This window comes from Mytilus californianus, unplaced genomic scaffold (genome assembly GCF_021869535.1).
Source record: "Mytilus californianus isolate M0D057914Y unplaced genomic scaffold, xbMytCali1.0.p SCAF_3, whole genome shotgun sequence".
Taxonomy (NCBI): Eukaryota; Metazoa; Mollusca; class Bivalvia; order Mytilida; family Mytilidae; genus Mytilus; species Mytilus californianus.
The window spans coordinates 23569941-23582630 of NW_026262679.1; the positions used below are offsets into that span (position 1 = coordinate 23569941).

At 32.0% G+C, this 12690-nt stretch overlaps 1 protein-coding gene across 3 annotated transcripts in view; it reads left to right on the plus strand.

Annotated features, from left to right (window-relative positions):
- The window catches only part of LOC127734140 (protein mono-ADP-ribosyltransferase PARP14-like), a 65699-nt gene that overhangs the window by 33892 nt on the left and 19117 nt on the right, over positions 1-12690 (plus strand). For 2 of the 3 annotated variants that reach the window (XM_052243821.1, XM_052243822.1), the window contains exons 14-19: positions 250-471; positions 1191-1323; positions 2680-2787; positions 7513-7581; positions 8171-8350; positions 9783-9800. In XM_052243821.1, coding sequence (XP_052099781.1) covers positions 250-471; positions 1191-1323; positions 2680-2787; positions 7513-7581; positions 8171-8350; positions 9783-9800 — 730 coding nt within the window. The remainder of the gene's footprint in view (positions 1-249; positions 472-1190; positions 1324-2679; positions 2788-7512; positions 7582-8170; positions 8351-9782; positions 9801-12690) is intronic. The other variant, XM_052243823.1, reaches the window with a different exon arrangement.

The following is a 12690-nucleotide window of genomic DNA, read 5'->3' on the forward strand; positions in this document are numbered from 1 at the left end:
TCTTTGAAAAGCGACTGGCGTATATTGCACTCATGGCGCAGCTCTTTATTGATTTTTGAACTACTATAAATGTATATAAAAGTAGTACATGTATAATTGTTGAAAAATTAGCCTTACAACTTTGTTCTTTGAAATGCCATTCTAATAGCTATGTAAAAAATTACAGATAAAAACACTGAATTTGATACAAATAAAATCACAAGTTGACAAGAGTGTTAAGCTTAATTCTTTTGAAATTAAAATTTTCAGCAAATCTGTAAGTTTGTGTACCAGTGTCTTGAGACTGCTGAGAAAAGTGGTTACAAATCAATTGGCATTCCTGCAATGGGAACTGGGACGATTGGATATCCTCATCATCTTGTGGCTAAGTACATGTATGACATGGTGGAAAAATTTGTAACTAAACACAAAAGTAGCAAGCTGACAGATGTAAAGTTAATTGTTCATAGCAAAGATAACAAGTCTATTACGGTAATTATAATCTTATTGTCATTAATGCATCATTATCTTATGTGTAAGGAACTAAATATATCGTAAATTCAGAAATACTTCACATTAATTTCTGAATTTACAGTATGAAAATCAGAGGACATTTTTTTAAGGAGATACTTTGTTTTCTCCAGTTTTATATGGTGAGACTTTCATAAACTTGAATCTGAATTTGCAGTTTGCTACAAACAATTTAAATCTAAAGGACCCTCAAAATATTTGATCAAAAGTCTTTTGTTTGATAGCTATTCTAATATTATAAGTAATTGCTTCAAACATTTTTTTAAAACAGGAGTCAAGAAATTTATTCAATAGGCAAGATACAACAACTTGAAACAAAAAAAGTATATCATTTACTAATGAGAAATACATTAAATAAAAGAAGAACTCAATAGGGTCATCAAACAGATATCTTGGTATGAATAATAAAAAGAACAGATTAGAGGATGAACAAGGAAATCAAATAATGTTCATTTGCCTTACGCTATAATGTTTCACAACAAAAACATAAGCAATAAACAGGGGCACATTGATCTTTTTGAAAACTGAATTAGGTAAATAAAAAAATTATAAGACAATTTTCAATATTAGAAAAACACTTTATGAATAAACATATATATATGGATTTTTTTGAGTATATTTCACATAAATTTCATGTTGATAATCAAAGATGTTTAACTGTATGATGAATACTTTACCAGGCATTTTATGATGAAGAAAAGAAAAGGTTACCTGCTCCAGCTCATGTACCAGTCCAGGCTGGTCACCACAAGTTTGCTTCTGGTGATAGTTCTGGTAGCACTCAAGTAGTTCCCAAAGTTGTCAGTGATAGTGGTAAGTTTGGGTTTAAGGATTTCAGTTTCCACATACAATCTACAGGGGAAAGGATATACCAGTAAATGAAAATATTTTGATTGTGAGGCAAAAACTTTTAACCACATAATTTAGAGTGATTTTTATATTTGCGGTCGTATATTGGTATCACGTCGTCGTCGTCCAAAGGCATTTGGTTTCCGGACAATGACTTTAGTTTATGTAAATAGAAATCTATGAAATTTTAACACAAGGTTTATAACCACAAAAGGAAGGTTGGGATTGATTTTTGGGGTGATGGTCCTAACAGTTTAGGAATTAGGGGCCAAAAAGGGGCCCAAATAAGCATTTTTGTAGTTTCCAGACAATAACTTGTGGAAAGGTGTATGGATCTCTAAGAAATTAGACCACAAGTTTCCATATCACAAAGGGATGGTTAGGATTGGCTTTGGGGGATTATGGCTCAAACCATTTAGGAATAAGGGGCAAAAAAGGGGGAAAAACAAGGGTTTCCTGGTTAATGGACAATTACTTAAAAGTACAATGTTATGTTTGGATTACCTCCCTTACACTGCTTTTAAATTATGTATAAAGAAATGTTGTATTGTCTTGAGGTGATTAGCTGTCAATTTATTTTCAGAAGTTACTATTAAAAATGCTGATTAAGGAATATTAATTTTAGCCATAATTATGTATGTCATTTTCTATTTTAAGACTTTTATGATGTATTTAAATGGGTAATTATGGTTGCAAACTCCATTGGAAATTTGAATTGAGATTATGACCATATCTGGAGGGTAAGATTTATTTTTTTGAAAAAGAGGGGGGGGGGAGGTAAAAAAGAAATTGGGGGGGGGGGGACAATTTTTTCTCATTTCAGATTTCAGAAATTAAAAAGAAAATTTCTTCAAATGTTTTTTTTTTTTTTTTTTTGCAAAAAAAAGGAAGGAGGGGGGGGGGGGGCAAAAAATTAAATATAAATTCAAATCATATAACCAATTCTAAGTTCTTTGACTACAGTTATTCTGTGTCAGAAACCTATTATGTGTCAAATATTTCATTACAATCCAAATTCAGACCTGTATCAAGCACGAATATTGTGTCCATTTTTGCCCCAACTGTTCAGGGTTGGACCTCTGCGGTCGTATCCAGCTGCGCTCGGCGAAGCAATTTATTATCACATGAATATAAAACAAATATTGTTCATTTGAATCTTTTGAAAATAGCTGCCTACTTGGCTTTCTAAATCATCAGTGTTACTGTGTATCTCGAAGATCACTTTTTTTACATATCTTAGTTTTCATATGAGTCTACCATTCTCCATATATCTTGATTACTAAAATTATTATCACTGGATGAAAACACTTTCTTTTTCAGAATTCCAGGTTGGGAGTGTAAAGTTAACAGTAGAACAAGGTGATATTTTATCAAAGAAATGTGATGCCATAGTAAATGGAACTAATCATGATTTTGACCTGACCAAAGGTAAGTTGCTACAATTTCAGTATGAAAAAAAAATTTGAAAACATTACCCTTTTAAACTATCAACAATACTTATAAGCACATTTAGAGCTAAAATGTAGCTTTATTAAGATTCACAACATTCAGAAATTAATCAGTATTTATGCAATTATCATTTTATCACAAATTTAATCCTGCACAAAAGGTTTAGGTATTGAAATCACAAAAATAAGAAACTGACTCAGGTTACAGTATGTTGGATTCTTAAACTTTATTTGATAGGCTGAAAAATCCAGTTTGAATGACTCTTGTGTTTAAGCAATAAGATGGTCCATAACAAATGATTGTATCAATCTGTGTATTACCACCAAAAAAAAATCCAAAATGAAAGAAATAGACAATAGTGATGGAGAAACAAGCAGTCAAAAATAGTGATTAAAAGTTGAAAAAATATAATTCATGTTTCAGTTCCAATTTTCAAGGATATTTCATTATTAAGTTTTGGGTAGGTTGGAAGTGTTAACCTAGTTTAATCCAGACGCTCACTTTTACAAAATAAGTGACACATGAAAATTTGAAAATTAATCGTTTAATATCTCATAAAAATTGATAGCAGGAATCGCCAAAAAAACAAACCACACAGTTCAACTGACCTCATCATCCCCCAACATTCTAGTTCCCTAAAAAATGTCGAGACATACAAACAAACCCTATAGTTACTTATATCAACATCCTTTGGTCTCTGGTATAGATAGTTGTCTCATTGGCAATCATACTACATTTTCTTATTTTTTATAAAGAACAATGAGCATATGGTCCAGATAGCCTGATTTGGTACATGCCCTCATGTGGTGGGGTTAATGTCATTTGCTCTATGTGTGAGTGATTTAAAACTTTATCGGTCGTCCCACTGTCTATATTAGCCTGCTCAGCTCTTAATAAAATATCATGGCTTTATGACGTCAAATACATTTGACCCGGCCTTAATAACATTGACCCAGACATAACAGCGACATCAATATGTTTGAACCAACATTGGTAAGTTTGACCCGAACTTATCAAGTCATCTTCTGGTTTGCTGGTGAAACAAAGAAAACACTTGCAAAATACACAAATACAAATACGATAAATCGAGTATCAGGTTGTCTGCATATTGAGATTGTAAAATATCAGCTGCTTGACACAATATGAAGGGTTTTTGAACGCGTTCGCTGCGATAACTCTACAAAAAGCTTCATATTGTGACTCGCAGCTGATATTTTACAATATCAATATGCAGACAACCTGATAAGAGGTACTTAAAAGACCATCAATATTAACTTAGGGTTAAGTACACATGTGACTTTATAGGCAGAGATTAAGGGATAGATATTTTATTGCTTAATACTTTTCACTTATTTTATATAAGTAATAAGATTCACTTTCAAAAGTCCACAGAAACTTTGACTAACATTCTAAATCATTAGCTGTTTGGTACTGAAAAAAGTAAAATAACAAAAATACCGAACTCCAAGGAAAATTCAAAACGGAAAGTCCCTTATCCAATGGCAAAATCAAAAGCTCCAACACATCAAACGAAAGGAAAACAACTGTCATATTCCTGACTTGGTACAGGCATTTCCTTGAGTAGAAAATGGTGGATTAAACCTGATTTTATAGCTAGCTAAACCTCTCACTTGTATGACAGTCGCATAAAATTCCATTATATTGACAACAATATGTGAACAAAACAAACAGACATAACAGGAAAACATGTCAAAAATAGGGGTGTGATAATGTAATAACACATAAAAAGGGATAACTGGAATGCAAATATACTGCACAGTAAACATACCACATGAACAGCTGACTCCTCTGAAAAAACTAGGCATACAATCAAAGTCTAACAGCTGTTAATGTAATTATCTTGACTGCATTATTTGATTTAATTATCAAAGTTTCGTAGGCTTTTTTAGCATTCAACTTGTCCATCTATCCAACAAATATTTTTGTATCAATTTTTATACGCCCGTTTACGGGACTTATTATGGCATACCGTTGTCCGTCTGTCCGTCCGTCCGTCCGTCCGTCTGTCTGTCCGTCTGTCCGTCATCAACATGTCGGACATTAACTCAAAAATGCTTTAACCAATTTGCATAAAACTTTGGTGAATTGTTTATATCTATTGACGTGAGCTCCTTTTCGTTTTTTATAAAATTTAGATTTTATGTTTCCGAGTTATGGGGTTTTATTCATTAAAAAAAGGGGGATTTTCCAGTTTTCTGACAATAAGTCAAGAATGCTTTCACCAACTTGCAAGAAATTGTGGTGAATTGTTTATATCTATTGACATGAGCTCGCTTTCGATTTTTATAAATTTTAGATTTTACGTTTCCGAGTTATGGGGTTTTATTCATAAAAAAAGGGGGGATTTTCCAGTTTTCGGACAAAAACTCAAAAATGCTTTCAGCAATTCTTATGAAACTTTGGTGAATTGCTTGTATGTATTGATGTAAGCTCCCTTTAGAATTTTATAAATTTTACATGTTACATTTTTGAGTTATGGGGTTTTATTCATTAAAAAAGGGGGGATTTTCCAGTTTTCGGACAATAACTCAAAAATGCTGTCACCAATTCTCATGAAACTTTGGTGAATTGTTTATATCTATTGATGTAAGCTCCCTTTTTATTTTCATAAATTTCTATCATGACATTGAGAATTTATTGAACTTTATTTGTTTATAGTCTGACAACAGATTTACTAAGTATTGCACAACAGCAAGAAATCTTTAATTGAATATAAATTCAATTCATATAACCAATTTCAAGTTCTTTGACTACATTTATTCAGAAACCTATAATATGTCAAATATTTAATTACAATCCAAATTCAGACCTGAATCAAGCTTGAATATTGTGTCCATTTTTGCCCCAACTGTTCAGGGTTGGACCTCTGTGGGCGTATCTAGCTGCGCTCAGCGAAGCAGTTTATTTCTCAGGTACTACTGATCAGGATGTAAATCCCATTTTTGTGGAGTCTGTGACTTTTGTCGCAGAAAGCTCGACATAGGGATAGTGATCCGGACGTGGAGGCGCCAGCTAACTTCTTAAAAGCTTTATATTTTAGAAGGTGGAAGATCTGAATGCTTCCTACTTTGTATATGGATGCCTCATGTTACGAAGTTTCCGTCAGTCACATGTCCAATGTCCTTGACCTCATTTTCATGGTTCAGTGACTAGTTGAAAAAAAAGTTCAGATTTTTTGTAATGTTAAATTCTCTCTTATTGTAAGTAATAGGATAACTATATTTGGTATGTGCGTACCTTGAGAGGTCCTCATGCCCGTCAGACAGTTTTCACTAGACCTCGACCTCATTTCATGGATCAGTGAACAAGGTTAAGTTTTGGTGGTCAAGTCCATATCTCAGATACTATAAGCAATAGATCTAGTATATTCGGTGTATGGAAGGACTGTAAGGTGTACATGTCCAACTGGCAGGTTTCATCTGACCTTGACCTCATTTTCATGGTTCAGTGGTTATAGTTAAGTTTTTGTGTTTTGGTCTGTTTTTCTTACACTGTATGCAATAGGTCTACTTTATTTGGTGTATGGAATGATTGTAAGGTGTACATGTCTAGCTGGCAGGTGTCATCTGACCTTGACCTCATTTTCATGGTTCAGTGGTCAAAGTTAAGTTTTTGTGTTTTGGTCTTTATTTCTAATACTATATGCAATAGTTCAACTATATTTGGTGTATGGAAATATTTTATGATCTATATGTCAGTCACGCAGGTTTTATTTGACCTTGACCTCATTTTCAAGGTTCATTGCTCAGTGTTAGATTTTTGTGTTTTGGTCTGTTTTTCTTAAACTATAAACAATAGGTCAACTATATTTGGTGTATGGAATGATTGTAAGGTGTACATGTCTAGCTGGCAGGTGTCATCTGACCTTGACCTCATTTTCATGGTTCAGTGGTCAAAGTTAAGTTTTTGAGTTTTGGTCTTTATTTCTAATACTATATGCAATAGTTCAACTATATTTGGTGTATGGAAATATTTTATGATCTATATGTCAGTCACGCAGGTTTTATTTGACCTTGACCTCATTTTCAAGGTTCATTGCTCAGTGTTAGATTTTTGTGTTTTGGTCTGTTTTTCTTAAACTATAAACAATAGGTCAACTATATTTGGTGTATGGAATGATTGTAAGGTGTACATATCTAGCTGGCAGGTGTCATCTGACCTTGAACTCATTTTCATGGTTCAGTGGTCAAAGTTAAGTTTTTGAGTTTTGGTCTTTTTTTCTAATACTATATGCAATAGTTCAACTATATTTGGTGTATGGAAATATTTTATGATCTATATGTCAGTCAAGAAGGTTTTATTTGACCTTGACCTCATTTTCAAGGTTCATTGCTCAGTGTTAAGTTTTTGTGTTTTGGTCTGTTTTTCTTAAACTATAAGCAATAGGTCAACTATATTTGTTGTATGGAAGAATTGTTAGCTGTACATGCCTACCTAGCATGGTTCATCTGACCTTGATCTCATTTTCATGGTTCATTGGTCAATGTTTAGTTTACTTGGTTAATGTTAAGTTTATGTGACAGTTGTAATAAAGCTTTATATTTAGGACTATCAACATAATATCAATGATTAGTAAAGAAGGCGAGATATTTCAGCGTGTGCACTCTTGTCAAACACATGAGGGGTATGCTTAACATGACAACACATGCAACTTGCTTTAATGATTACATTTATATGTTACAGGTGCTGTTTCTCAAGCTTTAAGAAAGAAATGTGATGCTAAAAAGCTGGATATTGAGGTCTCTAAGAAAAGTAAGTGTATAGTCTCTATAAATACACATACAAAATGCAGAGATAGAAAAAAATTGTATAACTATGGAGAAAATAAAGAAAGAAGTACTGTAAATTCAGAAATTATTGCGATGTTTTTATTACTGCGAAAAATGCGACAGGGTAATAATCGCAATAATTTAAACTCGCATTTTGAAATATTTTATATGTATTAAACAGGATTTTTCTCAATATCGCAAAAATTAAAATCGCATTTTAGTCTAAAATAACAAAATCGCAATAATAAATGCACGCAATAATTTCTGAATTTACAGTATACTTAAAGGGAACAATCATCATAGCATGCAACATTTTTAAAAATTTTATTGTTATTGTTCAATTTTCTAGCTTACTTAACATGTGATTATCTGCAATGTAAAGTCTAGGAATCATTCTAGTAAAAAAGTACATAGTGGCAAAGTGACATCAATTATTGAGGAATATCTAGAATTGTTTATTAGTCTTGTTTACTAGTAATGAGTCTTATGTAAGAGTTTTATTATCCTTTAGCTGTTAAAAAGCAGGATTTGCAAAATTGTGAAAGAAATTTAAAAAATGTATTTTATTTTAGAGGATGAAATGAAGCAGTATGGCTATGCAAGAACAAGTGGTTGTGGTTTACCTTGTGAACATATCATACATATCTCCTCTCAACATAAACCACATGAATGGAAAAAGATCATTAAAAAAGCTCTGGCAAAAGCTGATAAGAAACAGATTAAAACAATGGCATTCCCTGCTTTAGGAACAGGTAAAATCTCTAATAGTATAGACATAAATACACTTTTAGTTATTTAGCTGAATTTGTTTCGAAATACCCTAGCTCCATATACCGTAACCTTCTGACATCATGCAACAATCATTTTTATATGACCGCAAAAAATTTTGTGGTTGTACATTGGTATCACGTCGTCATCGTCCGAAGACATTTGGTTTCCGGACAATTACTTTAGTATAAGTAAATAGAAATCTATGAAATTTATACACAAGGTTTATAACCACAAAAGAAAGGTTGGGATTGATTTTGGGGGTTATAGTCCTAACAGTTTAGGAATTAGGGACCAAAAAGTGGCCCAAATAAGCATTTTTCTAGTTTCCAGACAATAATTTGTGGAACGGTGTATGGATCTCTCTGAAATTATACCACAAGTTTCCATACCACAAAGGGATGGTTAGGATTGGCTTTGGGGGGGTTATGGTTCAAACCTTTTAGGAATAAGGGGCAAAAAAGGGGGAAAAACAAGGGTTTCCTGGTTAATGGACAATTACTTAAAAGTACAATGTTATGTTTAGATTACCTCCCATACACTGCTTTTAAATTATGTATAAAGAAATGTTGTATTGTCTTGAGGTGATTAGCTGTCAATTTATTTTTAGAAGTTACTATTAAAAATGCTGATTAAGGAATATTAATTTTAGCCATGATTATGTATGTCATTTTCTATTTTAAGACTTTTATGATGTATTAAAATGAGTAATTATGGTTGCAAACTCCATTGGAAATTTGAATTGAGATAATTTTTGAAAAAGTGGACCAATTCTTAGTTCTTTGACTACAGTTATTCTGTGTCAGAAACCTATTATGTGTCAAATATTTAATCACAATCCAAATTCAGACCTGTATCAATCATGAATATTGTGTCCATTTTGGCCCCAACTTTTCAGGGTTGGACCTCTGCAGATGAATCCAGCTGCACTCGGCGAAGCAATTTATTTCACATATTTAGATACTTGTAGATACTCTAATGAAAAAAACATATTAAGGGCACTATCACCACATAAAATCAGTACAGAAAATTGTGCTGAAGTACAAAATAAGATCAAGAAGACAAATTTTATTCAACATTTTTTTTTTCAGTATAGTTTCATTTTCTATATATATGTAAGGCATCAAGGTAACATTGTGATATGTATTACCATTTTCATAAGCCTGATTATCTGTATTGTTTTAATCTGATGAAATGCCCTAGGCACTGAAACATGTTGATCTGACTTAGATTGCTGCAGCAGTCACTTAAGTGTAAGTGTTGTTGTTACATTTAATGTGTATTATCATCACATCCCTGTATACCTGTGGAATCCTCTTCAGAAGGATTCTATCATATTGAAGATTTACCCGATTTACTGTGCTTTAGTTCACTCTTGTTTATGATTTAATTATTTATGAAATGGTTTCTTTGCAGGAGAAAGTGACACACAAGGTATTCCCTTCTTAAACATTTGACTTGTAAAGAAAGTCTAATGAATGTAGCTTCTGCTCAGCTTGTTTCACTATTTAAAATGTTGAATCAAATTAATTTACATTTTAATATGTTCGTCAATATCGAGAAAAGTAAACAAATTCTATATACTTATTTTTAATTTACTTACATATCTTTGATTACTACTGTATGAAACTTTCAACAGCCTGACAGTAGGAATTTGTAAATTGTCTGCAAGTTGTATGTTGCTGCTAAACGCTGTGCAAGAACCTGAGACCTACCTATTCATGCAACATTTCTTATAAAATAGAAAAAAAAACATATACAACAGAGCAGTCAAAATTCATATAAAATTCAATAAAAATAGACAACTAAATGACCCTTCAACCCCCCCTCCCCAACAACAACAACAACAAAAAAACAACGAAAAGGCAAAGTACAATAACAAAACGCTGTACATAATAAACTGTTGACACAGAAATATGTCTGGCCTGTTGGCAGAAAATTCTAATTAAGACAATCTAATGGACAGCATCATTGCTAATCAGTTTAAAGTTGCTGGACAATTACCTAGGGGGCAGTGCTGGAAGTAGTTTTCCAACTGATATGTGCTGATAGAATTGCAACTTTATAGAATATATTATTGATCATCACAAGTAGTTCCTATCAAACTAACTTCAGCAGAAAACTTAACATTGAAAATTGCTTATTTTAAAATGGAAAGTCCCTGGACCATGACCTTGGGGGCAGGGCCTCAAAATAGTCATCAAATTGATGTGTACTGATAGTAATGCGACTTTATAGAAAACGTTATTGATCTATCACAAGTAGTTCCTATCTAGCTGACTTAAGCAGAAAACTTATCAATTATTGATGCATCCACCGTCAACCTGCCAAAAAAGAAAACTATGTCTTGCTTTCCAAGACTTTTGATGCAGACAAAAACTAGATATTTATTATACAATTCCCACCAAAATTGGGTGTGCAAATCTCAGGTGCAATAAAAGGGTCAGCAGTTCCTGCTCTAGCTAGCTAATAATAGCACCTGTCCTGTAAGTCATTGCAGGTAAAACTTGAAGGAAATAAGTCACATCCGTTTATGTTACAGTTGAGTTAAAAGGGAGAGAATTGTGGTTATGACTAGTGTAGCATACCATAGGTCATCTGTGACACACAAATTCCACATCAATCAACCAGATCATGATGGTGTAAAACTTTATAAAACAGAATTTACATTGAGATTTTCTGTAGGAATAATGAATTAAACTCCTTAAATCCCAATTTTATTAGACTTTTTGTGGGGTAAAATGGGAATCTTTTGAATAAAACTGAAGCTTCTAGCATAATGCTGAAAACATAAAGATATATATACCAAAAATTACATTTTTTCAATATGTTAAAACTTACGTAGAGAGAAAATCATTGCTGTGGGCATCAAAGTTTAGTCGGACAGGAATTTTATATAATACTTTATTTAGATATATATTTAAATAATTTGTCAGTAAAATGGCACTTGGTTACTGTGGATTCATTTATTTTCGTGGGTATCAATTTTCGTTGATAGGGAAAAAAAGACAGTTTCGTGGTATAGGTAAATTCGTGGATCGCTGTTTACAAAAAAAAAAAAAAAAAAAAAATCAGACACGTAATTCGTGGATTTCTTTTTGATTTAGGAGATCATATAACCTCCTTGGTTTGATCAATAATAAAACAAACAAAAAAGAAGGAATTGATTGAAAATGTTTTGAATTGTCAAAATCCTCACTTGGTCATTTTAGGTTAAAGTGTTCATTGAAAACTTCTATTACAATAATAGACAGAGACAACTAATTATTTGTTTGTTTTACAATTTATTAATTCTTGTCGGAATTTTATAAGGCATTCAAAACTCTATGATTGAAAGCTCATTTCCCTAATCACGATATAATAAACAGTCATATAAGTAAAAGGTTTGAAAATAAATGTTCCTGTCATAAACAATATTACCTATGGGCAATATCCCCGTACTTAATCCTATTGATTTTTAATCACCAGTAAATCAAACTATGACACGGTAATTAACAACTTGCAGTTATTTTCCAGGAACAGTTTTAATTAATTTTAAAAAGTAAATTATCACTGATATTCGATATATTTATTATTGATTTAATCAAAATACTTGTATCTTCTTTCAATAAAAACACATGTTATGTTACAATGTTTATCGTTAGTCAACACTATACTAGAACTGCAAAACATAACAGGAAATAAACATCCGACCATACACATTTCTCGGGATTATTCTTCGTTGAATTCTTAAATTCGTGGTTCGCTGTGACCCACAAAACCCACGAAAATTGGCTTACCTCGAATAAAAATGAATCCACAGTATGTTTATTTTATCAAATTAAATATTCAAAAAAATTGTCCCTGGCACACAGCCCGGCATACTTTTCAGTGATCATAACATAATAGTCATGTTTTACGTGGTTACATAAATGACATCACTTTTATTACATACACTAATAAATGAAGGAAATAACCCTGAAATAACAATAGCTTTTAATCATTACATTTATCAATATCACAGTCTTATTTAACTCTTATACTAGAACAATACCAATACTGGTGTTAATAACAGTTTTTTTAAAATGTGTATTATTATTGAGAATGCAGTGACCTTCATGAAGTGCAGTAAACTTACAATTATATTTCAAAATACAATTACTTGAATCTAATTTGTCATATCAAATAACATATCATAATCAACCAAGCATAATATAAACTAGTTGAATGTATAATAATCATGTTATATAATATTTATAAATGAAATATATAAAAAATATACTCGGTCAGTCAAGTTCAAATAGGAGTTATTGCTCTTAAATGAAGATTTTTACCATTTTGTTTG